This window comes from Macaca fascicularis, chromosome X, assembly GCF_037993035.2.
Source record: "Macaca fascicularis isolate 582-1 chromosome X, T2T-MFA8v1.1".
Lineage (NCBI taxonomy): Eukaryota > Metazoa > Chordata > Mammalia > Primates > Cercopithecidae > Macaca > Macaca fascicularis.
In genome coordinates, this window is record NC_088395.1 from 38,371,632 (window position 1) to 38,395,118 (window position 23,487).

At 39.7% G+C, this 23,487-nt stretch overlaps 1 protein-coding gene across 1 annotated transcript in view; it reads left to right on the top strand.

Annotated features, from left to right (window-relative positions):
• The window catches only part of OTC (ornithine transcarbamylase), a 77,878-nt gene extending 56,322 nt beyond the window's left edge, over positions 1 to 21,556 (top strand). Inside the window, exons 7-10 of the mRNA XM_005593294.5 lie at positions 1,224 to 1,277; positions 1,358 to 1,507; positions 4,637 to 4,774; positions 19,638 to 21,556. Of these exons, the coding sequence (XP_005593351.3) occupies positions 1,224 to 1,277; positions 1,358 to 1,507; positions 4,637 to 4,774; positions 19,638 to 19,697 (402 nt within the window). The 3' untranslated portion in view covers positions 19,698 to 21,556. The remainder of the gene's footprint in view (positions 1 to 1,223; positions 1,278 to 1,357; positions 1,508 to 4,636; positions 4,775 to 19,637) is intronic.
• Positions 21,557 to 23,487: the final 1,931 nt, after the last annotated feature.

Sequence of the window (23,487 nt, forward strand, 5' to 3'; positions counted from 1 at the left end):
TGAGGATAATGACAGTGTTTGAACTGACGAGACTTCCATATGGAGGCTCTTGGAGGTGAGGCTGGGCTAGAGTTTTGAGGAGCTGACACATTGTGATGAAGACACCCAGGAGGGGACGAGAGAGGAGGTGTTCAAGGGTGAAAGGCTGTGATGGCAGAAAAGGGCAAGATGTGTACAGGGATGACAATAAGATTGGCTTTCCTGCAGCAAGATGTTGAGAAGAATTAAAAGAGACAGAAGCAGGGGGTGGAGGTGGGGAGCCTTGATGCTCTTAATCAGTTTTGACTTAAGAAACAAGTAGTAAACATCAGAGGCTTCAGAGAAAACAGTTATTGCTGCTGTGTACAGAATAGGTTGGAGAGTGAGGGTCGAGACAGGGAGGCTGCCTGTGGGAACCTGGGATAGCTTGGGGAGCTTTAGCTGTTCCCATGACGTCCCCTCACCCAGAGTAGGAGCTAGGCTGAGCAAGCGAGTCACCTAGGGTGCAAAATTTGTGCATGCATGGCCCTGAGAATGCGTGTTTCTTTAAATTTTTTTTATAGCGCCTCCTTAAATGTTTTGCCCTAGGCACTTCACTTGCCTCTCTGGTGTCTGACTCTGCCCTCACCAAACAATCCCGAACAAATGTATAATCTTAGCAAAAACAATGTATTTGTTCTGTTAATGCCTTTCAAAACAAGCACCCTGCACTCAAAACGCTTGCTGGGGAATGCCAAAGAATGAGACGTGTGTAATGGGGGAGGGGGTATTGAGCTGGGATGGTCAGGGAAGGTTTTTCTGAGGAGGGGACATTTCAACTGAGACCTGAAAAAGTTACCCACATGGAGTGGGTGGAAGAAAGAATTTCAGACAAAAAAGGATAGCATGTGCAAAGATAGGCAAACATGCATTCATTTGTACACTTCTGAATATAATCCTCTTAAGCCATTATGGAAACCGGAAGAGGTGTGTCCAAGAGTTAGAAAGCACCATGCCTTATGTTTGCCTTTATGATTAAAGAGGTTGGAGATAGTGAAAGATGCGGCCATTTGTTGTCTTTTTAAATTCCAAAAGGCACTACTGAGTTTGGAATTCTAGGTGTAAAAATCATATTTTACTGAACATGGTGGGACCACATCTTGAAAAAGGGAAGGAGAAGAGATATTGAAAAGAAAATAATATATATGGAAGAAAACATGTATAATAAAATTACCTAAATAACAGTTAAATTCTTCCTCCTGTAGGGTTATGAGCCGGATCCTAGTGTAACCAAGTTGGCAGAGCAGTATGCCAAAGAGGTATGCTCTTTACCTGTAAAGCTATGATTGCCTTTTACTGTCCCATGAAGTTATCTAACCAGCGTGCTTATGTATGCTAGAATGGTACCAAGCTGTTGCTGACGAATGATCCATTGGAAGCAGCGCATGGAGGCAATGTATTAATTACAGACACTTGGATAAGCATGGGACAAGAAGAGGAGAAGAAAAAGCGGCTCCAGGCTTTCCAAGGTTACCAGGTTACAATGAAGGTACAAATTGATGCCTCTCTGAAGGTTCATTAATTCCATTCATAAAGGCCAGAACCATCTAATCACTCATTCACTTTACGGGGAGCAGACTGTCCTTTCATTCCCTATAAAAATACTCACTGACTCTATCCCCTAGGGACTTCTCTCCTTCCAAAGATTAGCTGTGTCCTTTGGAAAGGCATTTTTGTGCTGGATGAAGCAATTTGAAACCCGGTCAGAAGAGAGGAGCAGGCTTTTCCCTTTCACAAGAATCGAGGCCTTGCAGTGTTTTACTCTTTGTGTGTTTAAAAAAATTAGGTTACTTCTGATGCATGCAGTTTCTTGTGATTTCTCCCCTAAGAAAAGCCCCTTAACTATGCTCCTCAGGCTAGTCCTTACCTCCATTTTCCAAGGACCTCTAAATCCAGTTTGATTTTGCTAACTCCCTCCAGGGCATTCCGGGGGACTCATCTGTTTGGTGGTCTTCCAGTAAGATCTGGAGCAGTGCTTCTCAGTCTGGAGCAGGTATTAGCATCCCCAGAGGAGTTGTTAATACACAGCCGGCTGGGTCCCACCCCCAGGGTTTCTGATTCAGTAGGTCAGGGTGAGACCTGAGAATCTGCATTTCTACCAAGTTCCCAGGTGATGCAATGCTGCTGCCTCCAGGGCCACACTTTGAGAAGCAATGTTCTGGAGAAATACCCTAAAAGCCAAGTGCACAGAGGTTTTGTCAGCAAAGCAACAAATCTACTTTGGTGGAGAAAGGGATTAAGCAAGTACAATTAATATTATATTGATAAAGTAATACATAAATACAAGTTCTTTATTGTTACATATAAAATAGAACAGAAGTTTGAAAAATAAAAAGTAAAAATGTCTTTCTCCCATCTCTTTAACAGAGACTATTCCTAGAGGTAGCCACTATTTAACAATTTGATGTGTCTCTTTGCAGACCTTTTCTGTGCATTCACATATATATGCCTCAATACACACATAACTATTGATTTTTCATAAATTTTAGACATTATTTATTATTATTATTACTTTTTCCACTTAACAAATCTTAGATTTTCTTGCTCATTCATTTTTCTTAGTTGCTGCATAGAATTCCAAAGGATAAGTGGAACCATAATTAACTTAAAATGTTTCCTATTGATAAATTAGGCTATTTCTGAGAATGCCGATTACAAAAATGCTGCAATGAACTTGCTTATACATATTTCTTTGTGCAAATATTACTGGAGAATAAGATCCTGAGAAGAAGAATTTTGGGGTGAAGTGGTATATACTTTTTAAAATATGAGAGTAGCCGGGCACGGTGGCTCAAGCCTGTAATCCCAGCACTTTGGGAGGCTGAGACGGGCGGATCACAAGGTCAGGAGATCGAGACCATCCTGGCTAACACGGTGAAACCCCGTCTCTACTAAAAAATACCAAAAACTAGCCGGGCGAGGTGGCGGGCGCCTGTGGTCCCAGCTACTCGGGAGGCTGAGGCAGGAGAATGGCGTGAACCCGGGAGGCGGAGCTTGCAGTGAGCTGAGATCCGGCCACTGCACTCCAGCCTGGGCGACAGAGCCAGACTCAGTCTCAAAAAAATAAAATAAAATAAAATAAAATAAAATATGAGAGTGCTGCTAAATTGCTCACCCAAAGAAGATTGAAAATGTATGCTCCTGAAGCTGCATATTATAGTTATTTTCCCATACGCTCTCCATGTTTAGTTTTCATTTACATTTTTAATTTTTCTAAATCTGGAGGAAAAATGGCATCTCATCTTTTTTAAAATTAGCAATTCCTTGGTTAGTAATGAAGTTAAGCATCTTTTTATGTTTATTGGGCATTGCCCTTTTTTCTATAAATTGCTATTACATTTTTTGCCCATTTTCTATTTTTTCACCTTTTCTATTATTGATTATAGGAGCTCTTTATATATTATGGCTAATCCCTTATACATGTGGAATATATTTTCATGGAGATATTTTAAATTACATAAATCACCTCATACTTACACTTACTTGGCCAATCTTATATGTGTTTCTGGTGCTGGAACTGTAGGCTTGAAGAACAGTCATTTTATTGATGTATGGCATGTATAAATGTTATTTTTTTCCATGTAATTTTGCTGGTATTTTAGAAACTCTAAGTGTTCTGAACCTAGAGCTTGGGTGGGAGGTAAAACAAAATTTTAGTATAAAGGCAGTAATTTTGAGGTAAGAAAGTATGAAGGAATGTAGTTTTGAATCTGTATGTGAACAATAGAAATATATAGGGAAATGTAACTTTCAGGAATTAACTGTTGGAGAAAATTAAAACTGCTAGTACATTTGCATTAAGAATGAAAAATCGAATGCATAGTGCTTATAATCCTGTTTAATTCACCCCTACCTCAGTACTTTGATCCAAATTGTTTTAACTAGTGATGAAGTATGCTTCAAGTGCTAAAAATAATAATTTGGAGATAAGCTCCAAATATAATATTAGCACACCAAAGCAACTTTTTAAATATAGTGGACTATAATTGGTGACTTTTACTATCAGCCACATATTATATTAGTAGAGTTATTTACTGAAATGTCCACTGTTCCACTAGACAGAATACCAGAAAACTGAGTTACTGGTGTAACTTGAAGTGATGCTCTGTTAAATTAAAAAAAAAAAAAAGACTTGCTGGGCACGGTGGCTCATGCCTGTAACCCCAGCACTTTGAGAGGCCAAGGCAGGCAGATCATTTGAGGTCAGGAGTCTGAAACCAGCCTGGCCAATATGGTGAAACCCTGTCTCTACTAAAAATACAAAAATTAACTGGGCATGGTGGCGCATGCCTGTAGTCCCAGCTACTCAGGAAGCTGAGGCAGGAGAATTGCTTGAGCTCTGGAGGCGGAGGTTGCAGTGAGCCGAGATCGCACCACTGCACTCCAGTCTGAGCGACAGAGCGAGAATCTGTCTCAAAAAAAAATAATAATAATAATAAATGAAAGTACCACGTATATTTCTCCTGAGTATCTTGAGATAAATCCACCGCTCTGCTCCTTGTCTCTCCCTTTGCATTGATCTCTGACTGCAGGCCATGTGTGTTTTTAAATACCGAAGAAAACAAATATGACAGCCACATATAATAGTCAAAATATGGTCTTATCCCCATCTCTTTAGACTGCTAAAGTTGCTGCCTCTGACTGGACATTTTTACACTGCTTGCCCAGAAAGCCAGAAGAAGTGGACGATGAAGTCTTTTACTCTCCACGATCACTAGTGTTCCCAGAGGCAGAAAACAGAAAGTGGACAATCATGGTAAGCAAGAAACAAGGAATGGAGGATAAGTTCTTTGTGTGGTTCCAACTTGGTCATTCATGCCTTTGGGGAAAGAATAAGCAAGTGAGATTATCCAACTACATTACTTGCTCATGTAACATCTATTTTTTTTCCAGAAACTTTATAATACATCATTAGTGCTTATTAGCATTTATAGTGTATTTGCATGGAGTGAGATTAATCTCCTTTCAAATAAATCCATTTTAACCAAAATTCTTACCACCCTTGATCCGCCTGAGCACCAGCCACCATTGTTTGCCAACCATTGTAAGTTGTATAATTCTTATTTTAGAATCTCTTTGTTCATGTTTAGAGAAGGCCCTAATTCAGTTCCTGTATAAACTGGGCATTCAAAACATCTTACTTTTTCCCTTCTCTTTTTCGTCATTCCGTGCCTTACTTTATGACTGGGCTAGATACTTGTTTTGGTTCTTTGAGTTTGGCCATAGGGATACATGTGTTTTTAGGTATAGAACATTTCCAAATTTCATGGCAAAACTTATCTTAAAAATTAATGGTTCCTTTCAGATAAAGCCACTCGTTTCATCTCCATCACTGTCATTCTAGGAAATATTAACCATATGTCTACTTTACAATATCCCAAATGTCACCTGCTCTGGAAAATAGTACTGACATGTCTAACTTAGCGCCACCATTTTTTAGCTTTTAGTGACTTAACTGGTCTCAATTACTGTATCAGCCAGGATCTTACTTGCAAACGGGAGTCCACTCTAGGTAGATACATGGAGAATAATGTATTAAGAGACATTAAGCTGCTCCCAGAATCTTTTGGGAAAGGAAGTGCAGTGAATAATTCTTGGACACCACATAGCCAGGGACAACACAGGCAGAAAAACTGCCCAAGGGGACACTGTGGTTCTTCTGTAGCCAGAACACCACTGACACAGCCTGGTGCCTAAGGCCCTTGAAACTAGATGTCAGATACTCCATTACAGCCACCACAGCTGAAATGGATTTCTCTACCTGCATATATAGCAGAAGATCCAATCTCTCTGAAGACGGCTTCTACTGCATGTTGTTCACTTCTGCATCCAAGTCTGTAGTAGACGCAGCTGAGTGGGATGCCTGTACTCTAGCTGCAAGGGAGTTTGGGAAATGTAGTTTTTAGCTTTCAGCCTCTGGAGTAGAGAAAAGCAAGTTGGAAAGGACGAGCTGCTAATTATTTATCTAATCTATAAATTGGAATAGGGTTATTGTGAACATGAAAGTAATATTTGTAAAGCTTTTAGCATAGTACATAACACATAACACATGGTAAATATTGTTATCATAATTATTACCCTCATTATCATCATCTTCACTATTGATCTGATACAGACCCAATAAAATAAGCAGGGGTTCAAGCTCAACTATGGTTGCTTGGCAGCCAACCATGACTCCCTTTTCAATAGAAGCTTGTATATTAGGCCTAAATTTGTCATATCTAATAACAGGGATGATTTTTTCACCGCATCTTTCCAGCTTGCCACCTCAGGACACTAACTTTGGCCAAAATGTCAACTGCCTTGTTATCTAGGCCAGTACTTCTGAAGCCTTAATGTGCATTTAAATTACCTAGGGGGTCTTGTTAAGGTGCAGATTTGAATTCTGCAGGTCTAAGATGGGGCTTGAGATTTGGCACATCTTTTTTTTTTTTTTTTGAGATGGAGTCTCGCTCTGTTGCTGGAGTGCCATGGCGCGATCTCGGCTCACTGCAACCTCTGCCTCCCAGGTTCAAGCGATTCTCCTACCTCAGCCTCACGAGTAGCTGGGATTACAGGCAGGCGACACCATGCACGGCTCATTTTTGTATTTTTAGTAGAGATGGGGTTTTCATCATGTTGCCCAGGCTGCTCTCGAACTCCTGACCTCAAATGATCCACCCACCTCAGCCTTGAAAAGTGCTGGGATTACAGGTGTGAACCACCGTGCCAGCCCAGCACTTCTAATAAGGACCCAGTTAATGCAGGTGCCACCGTCCTGCAGACCACATTTTGAGTAACAGATCTAGATGACAAAGAAGAAAATGTGAGCTCCCCAACCACATACCTCAGGAACAGACACAGTGAAACATTTTCCTTGAGCTCTGTTTTGCATCAGAAGACAATTGAAGTTACAAAGATAAATCAAGTAAATCCATCAAAGTAGATCCTTTGTAGAAATTCAGTAGGGAAAACAAAAAGGAAACTTTCTAAAACATCAATTGTGGAGACGCTCTGAACTTCTGATTTTTTTAAAGAGCGTATTAAACAACATCTTTAAAACCAATTTACTTGAAAAATTAAATACGGAATGTATTCACATGGTTGAAATATTTACGGTGAAATCTTACATCCACCCATTTTTCCATCCATCTAGATCTTACCGCCATCTCCCCATTCCCCATACCCCTGAGTTATCCACTATTATTAAAGGAAAATATTTTAAAGAAACCAAGAGACAGAATCGTGTTAAAATGAAAGTAGAGAGTCTAAAGTAGAAAGAATGCTCATCTGGAAGTGATGAGATTTGACTTCTGTAACTGGCCTTAATACTAGTCGGCTGTGCCATCTTAGGTAAGTATAAACTCTCTAGGTCCCAGTGTCCTCTCCTGTAAAATAAGCAGATTGAGCCATAGAGATGGCAAATGAGTTTTAATTCTTAGATCCCTAATCTCATCACCAGGCTACAGAAATTCTGTTGAGAAGGATTTTGAGCCTGCCTATGATGTGAGACAGAAAGAGTGGCATAACACAGACACTAGAAAGGAGGTGGTGAGGCCATGTGTTGTGCTCTTTTTTTTTTTTAATTTGTTTTAAATTTATTTATTTATTTTTTATTATTATACTTTAAGTTCTAGGGTACATGTGCACGACGTGCAGGTTTGTTACATGTGTATACTTGTGCCATGTTGGCGTGCTGCACCCATCAACTCGTCAGCACCCATCAACTCGTCATTTACATCAGGTATAACTCCCAATGCAACCCCTCCCCCTCCCCCCTCCCCATGATAGGCCCCAGTGTGTGATGTTCCCCTTCCCGAGTCCAAGTGATCTCATTGTTCAGTTCCCACCTATGAGTGAGAACATGCGGTGTTTGGTTTTCTGTTCTTGCGATAGTTTGCTGAGAATGATGGTTTCCAGCTGCATCCGTGTTCTTTATGTCTCTGAGCTACATGATTTGGAGGTCCCTTTGAATTCAGTTCATTTCAGGAGCCATACAATGAGCATCTACTTTGTGCCAGGTCCTCTGCCAGGCATTGGAGATTGAAAAAAAGAGAATAGTATGCAGTCACCACATAGCCTGTACAGTTCATAGAAGCATAAACATTTTCAAGTGGGATGAGACCTTGGAGATTATCCATGTTAAATTCCTCTTTTATAGGCAAATAAATTGTTATTATTTTATATTTATTTTTTGAGACGGAGTCTCGCTCTGTCACCCAGGCTGGAGTACAATGGCACAATCTCGGCTCACTGCAACCTCCGCCTCCCGGGTTCAAGTGATTTTCCTGCCTCAGCCTCCCGAGTAGCTGGGATTACAGGTGCCCGCCACTGTGCCTGGCTAATTTTTGTATTTTTTTTTTTTTTGCTACTTTTATTTTATTTTATTTATTTTATTTTTTTAAATTTATTTATTATTATTGTACTTTAAGTTGTAGGGTACATGTGCATAACGTGCAGGTTTGTTACATATGTATACTTGTGCCATGTTGGTGTGCTGCACCCATCAACTCGTCATTTACATCAGGTATAACTCCCAATGCAATCCCTCCCCCCTCCCCCCTCCCCCCTCCCCATGATAGGCACCGGTATGTGATGTCCCCCTTCCTGAGTCCAAGTGATCTCATTGTTCAGTTCCCACCTATGAGTGAGAACATGCGGTGCTTGGTTTTCTGCTCCTGTGATAGTTTGCTAAGAATGATGGTTTCCAGCTGCATCCATGTCCCCACAAAGGACACGAACTCATCCTTTTTGATGGCTGCATAGTATTCCATGGTGTATATGTGCCACATTTTCTTAATCCAATCTGTCACTGATGGACATTTGGGTTGATTCCAAGTCTTTGCTATTGTGAATAGTGCTGCAATAAACATACGTGTGCATGTCTTTATAGCAGCATAATTTATAATCCTTTGGGTATATACCCAGTAATGGGATGGCTGGGTCGTATGGTACATCTAGTTCTAGATCCTTGAGGAATCGCCATACTGTTTTCCATAATGGTTGAACTAGTTTACAATCCCACCAACAGTGTAAAAGTGTTCCTATTTCTCCACATCCTCTCCAGCACCTGTTGTTTCCTAACTTTTGAATGATCGCCATTCTAACTGGTGTGAGATGGTATCTCATTGTGGTTTTGATTTGCATTTCTCTGATGGCCAGTGATGATGAGCATTTTTTCATGTGTCTGTTGGCTGTATGAATGTCTTCTTTTGAGAAATGTCTGTTCATATCCTTTGCCCACTTTTTGATGGGGTTGTTTGTTTTTTTCTTGTAAATTTGTTTGAGTTCTTTGTAGGTTCTGGATATTAGCCCTTTGTCAGATGAGTAGATTGCAAAAATGTTCTCCCATTCTGTAGGTTGCCTGTTCACTCTGATGGTAGTTTCTTTTGCTGTGCAGAAGCTCTTTAGTTTAATGAGATCCCATTTGTCAATTTTGGCTTTTGCTGCTGTTGCTTTTGGTGTTTTAGACATGAAGTCTTTGCCCATGCCTATGTCCTGAATGGTACTACCTAGGTTTTCCTCTAGGATTTTTATGGTATTAGGTCTAACATTTAAGTCTCTAATCCATCTTGAATTAATTTTCGTATAAGGAGTAAGGAAAGGATCCAGTTTCAGCTTTCTACTTATGGCTAGCCAATTTTCCCAGCACCATTTATTAAATAGGGAATCCTTTCCCCATTTCTTGTTTCTCTCAGGTTTGTCAAAGATCAGATGGCTGTAGATGTGTGGTATTATTTCTGAGGACTCTGTTCTGTTCCATTGGTCTATATCTCTGTTTTGGTACCAGTACCATGCTGTTTTGGTTACTGTAGCCTTGTAGTATAGTTTGAAGTCAGGTAGCGTGATGCCTCCAGCTTTGTTCTTTTGACTTAGGATTGTCTTGGAGATGCGGGCTCTTTTTTGGTTCCATGTGAACTTTAAAGCAGTTTTTTCCAATTCTGTGAAGAAACTCATTGGTAGCTTGATGGGGATGGCATTGAATCTATAAATTACCTTGGGCAGTATGGCCATTTTCACGATATTGATTCTTCCTATCCATGAGCATGGTATGTTCTTCCATTTGTTTGTGTCCTCTTTGATTTCACTGAGCAGTGGTTTGTAGTTCTCCTTGAAGAGGTCCTTTACATCCCTTGTAAGTTGGATTCCTAGGTATTTGATTCTCTTTGAAGCAATTGTGAATGGAAGTTCATTCCTGATTTGGCTCTCTGTTTGTCTGCTACTGATGTATAAGAATGCTTGTGATTTTTGCACATTAATTTTGTATCCTGAGACTTTGCTGAAGTTGCTTATCAGCTTAAGGAGATTTTGGGCTGAGACAATGGGGTTTTCTAAATATACAATCATGTCATCTGCAAACAGGGACAATTTGACTTCTTCTTTTCCTAACTGAATACCCTTGATTTCTTTCTCTTGCCTAATTGCCCTAGCCAGAACTTCCAACACTATGTTGAATAGGAGTGGTGAGAGAGGGCATCCCTGTCTTGTGCCAGTTTTCAAAGGGAATTTTTCCAGTTTTTGCCCATTCAGTATGATATTGGCTGTGGGTTTGTCATAAATAGCTCTTATTATTTTGAGGTACGTTCCATCAAGACCGAATTTATTGAGCGTTTTTAGCATGAAGGGCTGTTGAATTTTGTCAAAAGCCTTTTCTGCATCTATTGAGATAATCATGTGGTTCTTGTCTTTGGTTCTGTTTATATGCTGGATTATGTTTATTGATTTGCGAATGTTGAACCAGCCTTGCATCCCAGGGATGAAGCCCACTTGATCATGGTGGATAAGCTTTTTGATGTGTTGCTGAATCCGGTTTGCCAGTATTTTATTGAGGATTTTTGCATCGATGTTCATCAGGGATATTGGTCTAAAATTCTCTTTTTTTGTTGTGTCTCTGCCAGGCTTTGGTATCAGGATGATGTTGGCCTCATAAAATGAGTTAGGGAGGATTCCCTCTTTTTCTATTGATTGGAATAGTTTCAGAAGGAATGGTACCAACTCCTCCTTGTACCTCTGGTAGAATTCAGCTGTGAATCGATCTGGTCCTGGACTTTTTTTGGTTGGTAGGCTATTAATTATTGCCTCAATTTCAGAGCCTGCTATTGGTCTATTCAGGGATTCAACTTCTTCCTGGTTTAGTCTTGGAAGAGTGTAAGTGTCCAGGAAATTATCCATTTCTTCTAGATTTTCCAGTTTATTTGCATAGAGGTGTTTATAGTATTCTCTGATGGTAGTTTGTATTTCTGTGGGGTCACTGGTGATATCCCCTTTATCATTTTTAATTGCGTCGATTTGATTCTTCTCTCTTTTCTTCTTTATTAGTCTTGCTAGTGGTCTGTCAATTTTGTTGATCTTTTCAAAAAACCAACTCCTGCATTCATTGATTTTTTGGAGAGTTTTTTGTGTTTCTACCTCCTTCAGTTCTGCTCTGATCTTAGTTATTTCTTGCCTTCTGCTAGCTTTCGAATGTGTTTGCTCTTGCTTCTCTAGTTCTTTTAATTGCGATGTTAGAGTGTCAATTTTAGATCTTTCCTGCTTGCTCTTGTGGGCATTTAGTGCTATAAATTTCCCTCTACACACTGCTTTAAATGTGTCCCAGAGATTCTGGTATGTTGTATCTTTGTTCTCATTGGTTTCAAAGAACATCTTTATTTCTGCCTTCATTTCGTTATGTACCCAGTAGTCATTCAGGAGCAGGTTGTTCAGTTTCCATGTAGTTGAGCGGTTTTGATTGAGTTTCTGAGTCCTGAGTTCTAGTTTGATTGCACTGTGGTCTGAGAGACAGTTTGTTATAATTTCTGTTCTTGTACATTTGCTGAGGAGTGCTTTACTTCCAATTACGTGGTCGATTTTGGAGTAAGTACGATGTGGTGCTGAGAAGAATGTATATTCTGTTGATTTGGGGTGGAGAGTTCTATAGATGTGTATTAGGTCTGCTTGCTGCAGAGATGAGTTCAATTCCTGGATATCCTTGTTAACTTTCTGTCTCGTTGATCTGTCTAATGTTGACAGTGGAGTGTTGAAGTCTCCCATTATTATTGTATGGGAGTCTAAGTCTCTTTGTAAGTCTCTAAGGACTTGCTTGATGAATCTGGGTGCTCCTGTATTGGGTGCATATATATTTAGGATAGTTAGCTCTTCCTGTTGAATTGATCCCTTTACCATTATGTAATGGCCTTCTTTGTCTCTTTTGATCTTTGATGGTTTAAAGTCTGTTTTATCAGAGACTAGTATTGCAACCCCCGCTTTTTTTTGTTCTCCATTTGCTTGGTAAATCTTCCTCCATCCCTTTATTTTGAGCCTATGTATGTCTCTGCGTGTGAGATGGGTCTCCTGAATACAGCAGACTGATGGGTCTTGACTCTTTATCCAGTTTGCCAGTCTGTGTCTTTTAATTGGAGCATTTAGTCCATTTACATTTAAGGTTAAGATTGTTATGTGTGAACTTGAGCCTGCCATTATGATATTAACTGGTTATTTTGCTCGTTAGTTGATGCAGTTTCTTCCTAGCCTCAATGGTCTTTACATTTTGGCATGTTTTTGCAATGGCTGGTACCGGTTGTTCCTTTCCATGTTTAGTGCTTCCTTCAGGGTCTCTTGTAAGGCAGGCCTAGTGGTGACAAAATCTCTAAGCATTTGCTTATCTGTAAAGGATTTTATCTCTCCTTCACTGATGAAACTTAGTTTGGCTGGATATGAAATTCTGGGTTGAAAATTCTTTTCTTTAAGAATGTTGAATATTGGCCCCCACTCTCTTCTGGCTTGGAGAGTTTCTGCCGAGAGATCTGCTGTTAGTCTGATGGGCTTCCCTTTGTGGGTAACCCGACCTTTCTCTCTGGCTGCCCTTAAGATTTTTTCCTTCATTTCAACTTTGGTGAATCTGGCAATTATGTGTCTTGGAGTTGCTCTTCTCGAGGAGTATCTTTGTGGCGTTCTCTGTATTTCCTGGATTTGAATGTTGGCCTGGCGTACTAGGTTGGGGAAGTTCTCCTGGATGATATCCTGAAGAGTGTTTTCCAACTTGGTTCCATTTTCCCCTTCACTTTCAGGCACCCCAATCAGACGTAGATTTGGTCTTTTTACATAATCCCATACTTCTTGCAGGCTTTGTTCATTTCTTTTTCTTCTTTTTTCTTTTGGTTTCTCTTCTCGCTTCATTTCATTCATTTGATCCTCAATCGCAGATACTCTTTCTTCCAGTTGATCGAGTCGGTTACTGAAGCTTGTGCATTTGTCACGTATTTCTCGTGTCATGGTTTTCATCTCTTTCATTTCGTTTAGGACCTTCTCTGCATTAATTACTCTAGCCATCAATTCTTCCACTTTTTTTTCAAGATTTTTAGTTTCTTTGCACTGGGTACGTAATTCCTCCTTTAGCTCTGAGAAATTTGATGGACTGAAGCCGCCTTCTCTCATCTCGTCAAAGTCATTCTCCGTCCAGCTTTGATCCGTTGCTGGCGATGAGCTGCGCTCCTTTGCCGGGGGAGATGCGCTCTTATTTTTGGAATTTCCAGCTTTTCTGCCCTGCTTTTTCCCCATCTTTGTGGTTTTATCTGCCTCTGGTCTTGATGATGGTGAGGTACTGATGGGGTTTTGGTGTAGGTGTCCTTCCTGTTTGATAGTTTTCCTTCTAACAGTCAGGACCCTCAGCTGTAGGTCTGTTGGAGATTGCTTGAGGTCCACTCCAGACCCTGTTTGCCTGGGTATCAGCAGCAGAGGCTGCAGAAGATAGAATATTTCTGAACAGCGAGTGTACCTGTCTGATTCTTGCTTTGGAAGCTTCCTCTCAGGGGTGTACTCCACCCTGTGAGGTGTGGGGTGTCAGACTGCCCCTAGTGGGGGATGTCTCCCAGTTAGGCTACTCAGGGGTCAGGGACCCACTTGAGCAGGGAGTCTGTCCCTTCTCAGATCTCAACCTCCGTGTTGGGAGATCCACTGCTCTCTTCAAAGCTGTCAGACAGAGTCCTTTGCGTCTGCAGAGGTTTCGGCTGTGTTTGTTATTGCCCTGTCCCCAGAGGTGGAGTCTACAGAGACAGGCAGGTTTCCTTGAGCTGCTGTGAGCTCCACCCAGTTCGAGCTTCCCAGCAGCTTTGTTTACCTACTTAAGCCTCAGCAATGGCGGGCGCCCCTCCCCCAGCCTCGCTGCTGCCTTGCCGGTAGATCACAGACTGCTGTGCTAGCAATGAGGGAGGCTCCGTGGGTGTGGGACCCTCCCGGCCAGGTGTGGGATATGATCTCCTGGTGTGCCTGTTTGCTTAAAGCGCAGTATTGGGGTGGGAGTTACCCGATTTTCCAGGTGTTGTGTGTCTCAGTTCCCCTGGCTAGGAAAAGGGATTCCCTTCCCCCTTGCGCTTCCCAGGTGAGGCAATGCCTCGCCCTGCTTCAGCTCTCACTGGTCGGGCTGCAGCAGCTGACCAGCACCGATCGTCCGGCACTCCCCAGTGAGATGAACCCAGTACCTCAGTTGAAAATGCAGAAATCACCGGTCTTCTGTGTCGCTCGCGCTGGGAGTTGGAGACTGGAGCTGTTCCTATTCGGCCATCTTGCTCCGCCCCCTAATTTTTGTATTTTTAGTAGAGACAGGGTTTAGCCATGTTGGCCAGTCTGGTCTCGAACCCCTGACGTCAGGTGATCCACCTGCCTCGGCCTCCCAAATTGCTGGGATTACAGGTGTGAGCCACCGCAGCCAGCCGCAAATTAATTATTCTTATACAGCTTATTTAGAATGGCCTTTAGGTTCAGCACTGCTGTGATACATTTTTCTAAGATGTTCTAATACTTGTCTTCCTCCAGACTAGCTTATCCAATACAGTAGCCAGTAGGCACATGTGGCTTTTTAAATTTAAATCTAAACTAATTAAAATTTTACAGAATCGAAGATTCAGGCTGGGCACGGTGGCTCATGCCTGTAATCCCAGCACTTTGGGAGGCTGAGACAGGGGCATTACTTGAGGTCAGGAGTTTGAGACCAGCCTGGCCAACATGGTAAAACTCTATCTCTACTAAAAGTACAAAAATATTAGCCAGGCATGGTGGTGCACGTCTGTAATCCCAGCTACTCAGGAGGCTGAGGCAGGAGAATTGCTTGAACCTGGGAGGCAGAGGTTGCAGTGAGCCAAGATTGTGCCACGGCACTCCAGCCTGGGCCACAGAGCAAGACTCCATCTCAACACAAAGAAAAAAAAAGAAGATTCCATTCCTCAGTTCCTCAATTATACCAACCAAGTTGTTGAATGCTCAATAGCCACATGTGGCTGGTGGCTACACTATTGGTATTGGACAGCACAGACATCGAACACTTCCATCACTGCCGAGAGCTCTGTTGGACAGCACTACTCCAGGGAATAATTTTCACACATACAACTTGATTTAAAATCAGGATGAAATAAGAAAGGAAAGCCGCAACGTGACCCTCTAGTTCTGAGATGTCTGTAATGACTGATGTTTAAGGTATATAACTAAAATAGGATGAAGGGCTTTTTCTTTAATGGTGTAGCATTTTTTAAAGCGTAAGTGTCCTCTTTCAGCGCTCGGAGTAGCTTTTTAAGGCCTCCATGCTAAGAGACTTCCAGTAGTGCTGTTCAGAACGCTTCACTAATTGCATCATTCTCTTCATAGTGCACAGGTCTTTGGATCCCTTTGTTTAAAAACAAAAATCACCCATTTCCTCCCCATGAAGCTTGCTTTTGTATTTTTCAGTGATTAATAAGGCAGTAGGACTCACAAAATGTGGACAGATATTTTTCCTCTGCCTATAAATTTTACACTGGAGCTAAAATAACCTAAAGGGACCTTGAAAAAAAGAAAAAAAGCTGACACTTCAAAGCACTGTTATCCACATATGACTCTTAAGTCCAAAACACCATTGCAAATGTAACTCACAGTATTTTATAGTCATTTACTTCTCCCCAAGTTAGAGTTGCCAGATAAAATACAGGACACCCAGTTAAATTTGAATTTTAGATAAACAATGAATAATTTTTAGTCTAAGTATGTCTCATGTACTATTTAGAACATACAGTAAAAAATGTATTTGTTGTTATCTGAAATTCTTGTTTAACTGCTTGTCGGTCTGCGTTTATTTAACTGAATCTGACAATCCTAATCCAAGTTGAATTTGTAAGTTTTTATTTGGAAATAAAGTTGATACAATCCATAGACAATTAAAAACAAAGCAAAAATGAGAGGGGCTCCCAGGAACCCATTAAAAAGTTTACAGTGTCTTTTACCTGGTAGACATTCTTATGCCAAAGTTTGCCCTGGGTAAACCAGTTCCTTCTTGTCATTCAGACATCACCTTAAATGTTACTGTTGAGCAAGATCTTCCCATGCCACTCACTCTTAAGTGGTTCCCAAGGCTCCTTTATCTTCTTTTTACATTTTATTTTCTAATGGCACTACTTGATATTTTTGTATTTTTTTGTCTGTTTGTTGCCTGTCCCCCCACTATAATGAAAACTTCTTTATGAAAGCAGTAATCCTGTCTGTAACGGACACTTAGGTTGATTCCATATCTTAGCTATTGTAAATAATGCTGCAGTGAACATGGAAGTGCAGATATCCCTGCACCAGATTGGTTTCAGTTCCTTTGGATATATACTAGGAAATGGGACTGCTGGATCATATGGGAGTTCTAGTTTTAGTTTTTGAGGAACCTCTATACCATTTTTTATGAAGGCTATACTAATTTAGATTCCCACCAACAATGCACAGGAGATCCTCCCTCTCTGCATTCTTGTCAACACTTATCTTTCATTTTTGTAAAAATAAAAGCCACTCTAATAGGTGTGTGGTGATATCTCATTGTGGTTTAATTTGCATTTCCCTAACGATTAGTGATACTCAGCATTTTTTCATGAACTTGATGATTTGTATATCTTCTTTGGAAAACTGTCTGTTCAGGTCCTTTGCCCATTTTTTAATCAGGTTATTTTGTTTTCTTTCTCTTTAGTTGTTTGACTTCCTTATATATTTTGGATATGAATCCCTTAACAGATGTATGGTTTGCAAATATTTTCTCCCATTCTGTGGATTGTCTCTTCACTTTATTTATTGTTTCTTTTGCTGTACAGTAGCTTTTTAGTTTGATGCAATTTGACTTGTCCATGTCTGTTTCTGTTGCTTGTGTTTTCAGGGTCATATGTGAATAATTACCAGACTGATGTCATGGAGCTTGATATGGTTTGGCTGTGTCCCCACCCAAATCTCATATTGAATTGTAGCTCCCATAATTTTTGTGGAAGGGATTGGTGGGAGATAATTGAATCATAGGGGCAGTTTCCCCCATACTGTTCTCGCGGTACTGGATAAGTCTCATGAGATCTGATGGTTTTATAAGGGAAAAGCCCTGTTGCTTGGCTCTCATTCTCTCTCTTGCCTGCCACCATGTGAGATATGCCTTTTGCCTTTTGCAATGATTGTGAGGCCTCCCCAGCCATTGGAACCGTGAGTCCATTAAACCTCTTTTTCTTTATAAATTTCCTAGTCTTGTGTATGTCTTTATCAGTAGCGTGAAAACAGACTAAGACAGAACTTTTTCCCTATGTTTTCTTTTAGTAGTGTTACAGCTTCAGAGCTTATATTTAAGTCTTTAATCCATTTTGAGTTGATTTTTTAATATGGTGTGAGACAAGAGTCCAATTTTATTTTTCTGCATGTGGAGATCTAGTTTTCTAAATACCATTTGCTGAGGAGACTGTCCTTTCCCCATTATGTGCTCTTGGCACCTCTGTCAAAAAGCAATTGACCATAAATGCATGGGTTCATTTCTAGGCTTTCCTTACTGTTTTGTTGGTTAATGTGTCTGTTTTTATAACAGTACCACGTTGTTTTTATTAAAATATCTTTATAATATGTTTTAAAATCAAGGAGTGTGATGCTGCCAGCTTTCTTCCTTTTGTTCAAGATCACTTTGTCTATGTGGGGTCTTTGTGGTTCTCTACAAACTTAAGGATTGTATTTTTGATTTATGTGAAAAATGACATTGAAATTTTGATAGGGGTTGCATTGAATCTGTAGATCACTTTGGGTAGTGTGGACATTTTTACAACATTAATTCTTTCAATCCATGAACATGGGATATCATTCCATTTATTTGTGTCTTCTTTATTTTCTTTCATCAGTGTTTTATAGTTTTCAGTAAACAGGTCTTTTAACTTCTTGATAAAATTTATACATAAGTAATTTTTTGTTGCTATTACAAATGTGATTATTTTCTTAATTTTCTTTTCAGATAGTTGATTATTAGTACATTAGAAATGCTACTGATTTCTGTATGTTGATTTCATTTTCTGTAATTTTACTGAATTCCCTTATCAGTTCTAACAGTTTTTTGGTGGACATTATGCTAAGTAAAATAACCCAGGCACAGAAAGACAAATACTACATGATCTCACTTATATGTGGACTCTAAAAAAGTTGAACTCATAGAAGTAGAGAGTAGAATGATGATTACCAGAGGCTAGGGGATGGGAAGGAAGGCAATGGGGAGTTGTTGATCAAAGGTTACAAAGTTTCAAGTAGACAGGGAGAATAGATTTTGAGATCTATTACACAGCAGAATGATTATTATAGTCAATAATAATATATATTTCAAAATAACTTAGAAAAGAAATGTCAAATGTCTCTCCATAAAAAAGATAGGTAAGTAAGGTGATGGATATGTTCATTAGCTTGATTTAATCATTGCACATTGTATACATATATCAAAACATCACAATGTACTCCATAAATATATACAATTATAATTTATCAATCAAAAAATAATAATTTTTAAAAAGAATAGAGTCAGAGAAAACCTGGGTTCCAACCCAGTTCTGCACTATCTGTCATCTCAAGGATTGATTTCCTCAACTATAAATTATAATGATAAAAACTACCTTAGAATTTTGTTGTATTAAACGAGGTAATGAGTGAGCATTTCCCTCTAGCTCACCAAAGCTCCTGGCACAGTGCTTGAAAAATATTTCTTGGCTAATACATGAAATGGTACTTAGTATTCTATCTAATACCTAGTAGGCACTCAGCTAACACTCACCATTGTTTCTGATATTATTATTGTCATTCTTGTGGAGGTTGAGAAGAGTAAAAGTGAAAATTACCATTTGTGGTTGACAGACCAAGGGGAAGCTGTATACTCTTGGCTATAGAGATAATACTCTTTCAGGAATACCCAGCTTCAGACAACAGACATTGCTCAGATCACTCTACATCTGATTCATCCTAAACTTCTCTAGGTTGTGAGTGATCAAACCATAGTATAAACACAAGGATCTGGGATAGGAGGGATTATATTTCTCTAAAACTAGCCAATAACTAGGTTTACATATGACTGGAAAATTCAATCACGGCTACCACTGTAGCATCTCATTTCAACTCTGTGACCCACTAGTCCTGGAGTGAGTCCTAATTATGCAGTGTTTGTGTATCTATTTGGGTCAGTCTGATCTCTGTTGACCTTCATTTATCCCCTCCTCCAATAAATAAATAAATATTAGTTCAGAATTGTTCTCTTACCATTTTCTTGAGAAAACGCATTTTAACTGTAGCCCTGCAAAGCTGAAACCTAATTCACCTTCTCTAGGTCCCTAAGCAGACTGTCGCTAATGTTTATCCATTTCTTTCTTTCTTTGTCGTGTCATCAGGCTGTCATGGTGTCCCTGCTGACAGATTACTCACCTCAGCTCCAGAAGCCTAAATTTTGATGTTGTGTTGCTTGTCAAGAAAGAAGCAATGTTCTTCAGTAACAGAATGAGTTGGTTTGTGGGGAAAGGAGAAGAGAATCTAAAAAATAAACAGATCCCTAACACATGGTATGGGTGAACTGTATGATACCGCTTTGCCATTGTGAAACTTTCCTGAAGCCTTTAAGTGCTGATGCACTGTAATACACGCTTAACTTTGCTTAAACTCTCTAATTCACAATTTCTGAGTTACATTAAGATATCATATTATCATATACATTTACTTCAACATAAAATACTGTGTTCATAATGTATAATGTCTAAGCCATTAAATGTAATCTATGCTTATTACCTGAATAAATTATCACCCACACTAATTTATAAGTAAACATTTACCAGGCAGTGAGCTACTGGTAAATCTGTGGGCTGCGTTCCTGTCCCCCAGGACCAACTAGAAAGCCAAATGATTCATCTTACAGATGTGGTACAATTTTCAGGCCAATGAGGTAGACAGGCATTCATTTATGGAGGCAAATAACACAATTCTTAAAATATAGCTATTACTGTTCCCAAACTCTGAAGTTTTTTCCAATAACTTGTGAGAATGTGGTAGTGGGGAGTTCTTCAAGAGCATGCATCTCTTCTCTGTAATGAGTACTTACTGTTACAAGCCATAAGAAGCTTTTGTTAGCAAGTGGTAAAACCATGGATACCTAGAGTAGCATTTTCTTAGGTTCAAATTCTCCAGCAAGAGCAATTTAGTTTTTTTCATGTCTGTGTTTATCATGCATCTACTCACACCATATGCTGAATATTTCCATAAATCTACTACTTGCAACATTTTGGCCAATCTTTTTCCTCGAATTTTTCTTTGGGATAATAAAAATTTACATTATTGAATTATTATAATGTAATTACAACTAGATTTCTCTTGTGGGTGACCAACATTTGTATTGCTGAATGATTATGACATAATTTGAATTTTTTAGTTAAAATGTTAAATAACATAAGTGAAGTTTTTTTTTTAAATTATACATTTTACAGAATACAAAATAATGTAATTTCCTTTACATTCTACATTTACTATTAGAAAAATGTTTCCAGGCTGGTTGACTGATATTCTTCAGCACACATCTCTGACTTAAATGAGTAAGCAAGGGATGAATTACAAATTAGATTTGCAATGAAGATGCAATAAAACTTTTTTTTTTTTTTTTGTGGGGGAAAGAGGCTTATAATGTTACAGAAAAAAAAAATCAAATTTTCCAGTAAATGTCAAAGGTGACTTTCATGTCCGTGGTAATTTATTGGAAGCACTTAGAAAGAGAGTGGAGTTCAGTGGAATATCTTTCAGCAGAGAGTATAACAATGATTTAACCAGAAGGTGTCATATGGATTGTGGAAGGCTCACCCTCAAATTGCCTACACAGAAAGAAGTGTCCTTCCACTTACCAAATGGTCTCCCATAGTAACGAGGTCCCGTCTCATTCCTGGTTATTCTTTGAATTAAATGGATAGCATAGTCTTCTTCCCTCAATTGGAAAGAACTTGTAATCATTTTCTTGCCAAAATATAGTCATTTTTTCCTCAAAAAGCCCTATAGCTTTCTTTATTGGGTACATACAATTTAACCTCATTCTCAGCCCAATTCTGTAGGAATGTATATGCTTTCTTAACTTTTCCTCTTAATCAGACATTATTTATACTGTCAGGAAAAAAGAAAATAGGGGAGGAAAATTCACCCTTAATTTTTGCAAAGCTGTTTTCATCTCCTCTTTCTTCTTACCCCTTTTCCTGCATAACTATTACAACTCCAAAGTCTAATGAGAACTATAGAAATGACCCTTACATCTTTGGTGTACATAATAAATCCTATTACCTAACATAACTAGCCAAAGAGCTCTTTTCTTCCAGGATTTCTCCACAATAACATTGGGAGTAGAAACCACGAGTGATTACACTGCAATGATTTCAATGTCATCAGTTTTTGTTTTTGTTTTTGTTTTCAGTGATAAGTTTCCAGGTACTTTAGAAAAATAATTCAGTGTCAGGGCTGGGCATGGTGGCTCACGCCTGTAATCCTGGCACTTTGGGAGCCCGAGGTGGGCAGATCACCAGAGGTCAGGAGTTCAAGACCAGCCTGGCCAACATGGTGAACCCCCCCCCCCATCTCTACTAAAAAAGTACAAAAATTAGCTGGGCGTGGTGGTGGGTACCTGTAATCCCAGCTACTCGGGAGGCTGAGGTGGGAGAATCGCTTGAACCCTGGAGGTGAAAGCTGCAGTGAGCTGAGAACACGCCACTGCCCTCCAGCCTAGGTGACAGAGCGAGACTCCATCAAAAAAAAAATAAAGAAAGAAAATAAAGAAAAATAATTCAATGTCAGATATTTCTCTTTTTTTTTTCTTTTTTCTTTTCTTTTTCTTTTTTTTTTTGAAACAGGGTCTCACTTTGTCACCCAGGCTGGAGTGCAGTGGTATGCTGTCAGCTCACTGCAGCCTCCACCTGTTCAAATAATTCTCCTGCCTCAGCCTCCCGAGTAGCTGGGACTACAGGCACGTACCACCACGACCAGCTAATTTTTGTATTTTTAGTAGAGACAGGGTTTCACCATGTTAGCCAGGCTGGTCTCAAACTCCTGAGCTCAAGTGATCCACTCACCTCGACCTCCCAAAGTGCTTGGGATTACAGGCGTGGGTCACCATAACCAGCTTCAGTATCAGATATTTCTATCTGGAGATTGTGCTAAATTACTTGACTTTGGTAGCGTCCCTGGGTAGAAAGATCTGCATAGAGAATCAGCATGGCAATGTCACTGTAGATCTCCTATACAAGTGACCTTAGAACCTCAGTTGAAATGTCAGAGCCCCCTCGGTCCAGTGCCAAAATTCCATAGCAAGTCTTCTCATGTGATAAAGATGAGTGAGCACTACATATGAAGAAAGTATTCAGAACACATTCCTTTTGAGCCTTTTCATCTTGGAAGCTCTCACTGATGTCTTATGTAGAGATGATTGAGGCAAATCTGAGACATGGTGCCACTTGGCAATCTTGTAGGATTGATATCCTTTGACAAATATAAAGGGTCATATTAAATAACAGAAAACCACTCAAGTCACAATGATCAGACTCCTATAACCAAGAATGCCACATACTGCCTTGCAAGTTGTGGTTTGTGTAAAAGTCTCAGGTGAAAGAAATGAATAAAGGTTGAGACCCAGTCTGCACTTCAGTTACCAAGTCTTGTGTCTTCTTACAGGCCTTGTAGCCAGGAGGAAGGAACGCCTTTTTTGTATGTTGTCCATGGAGAGGGGGCACTTTTTAGTATTTCATATACCCGAATAGGTGCTTTGTTTTAAACCATACAAAGGATCATTGTCTAGTAGGGGAGACCCTGCCATCAACAACTTATATCAGGAATTTTTTCAGTATCATCTTATACTTGAGGGCAATGAGACACATACAATGCAGTGATAGTTTTGGTGTCTTGCCTCAGTTTCTGCTAGGTTCCTTAAGACCCCATAGTGAAAATGATAGCGTCTGTCCATTTTGTGTGGCAAACATATGACACGAATCATTGAAACAAGTATTTGATAATCAACCCTGTAGTTCTTTAATATTTTAAAGAAATTCTTCCCTAACAATTATTCAGAAAAATTAATATCAATTATTGATAAAAGAATCATGGTCAGATCAAATGGAATTGAATTCCCTGGCAGGTGCTAAAACATTTCACAGTCTTATCAGTGCCTCACTTATGTCCATGACAGTAGACTTAGTCTCTAATACACACTTTTGTGAAACTCATCCC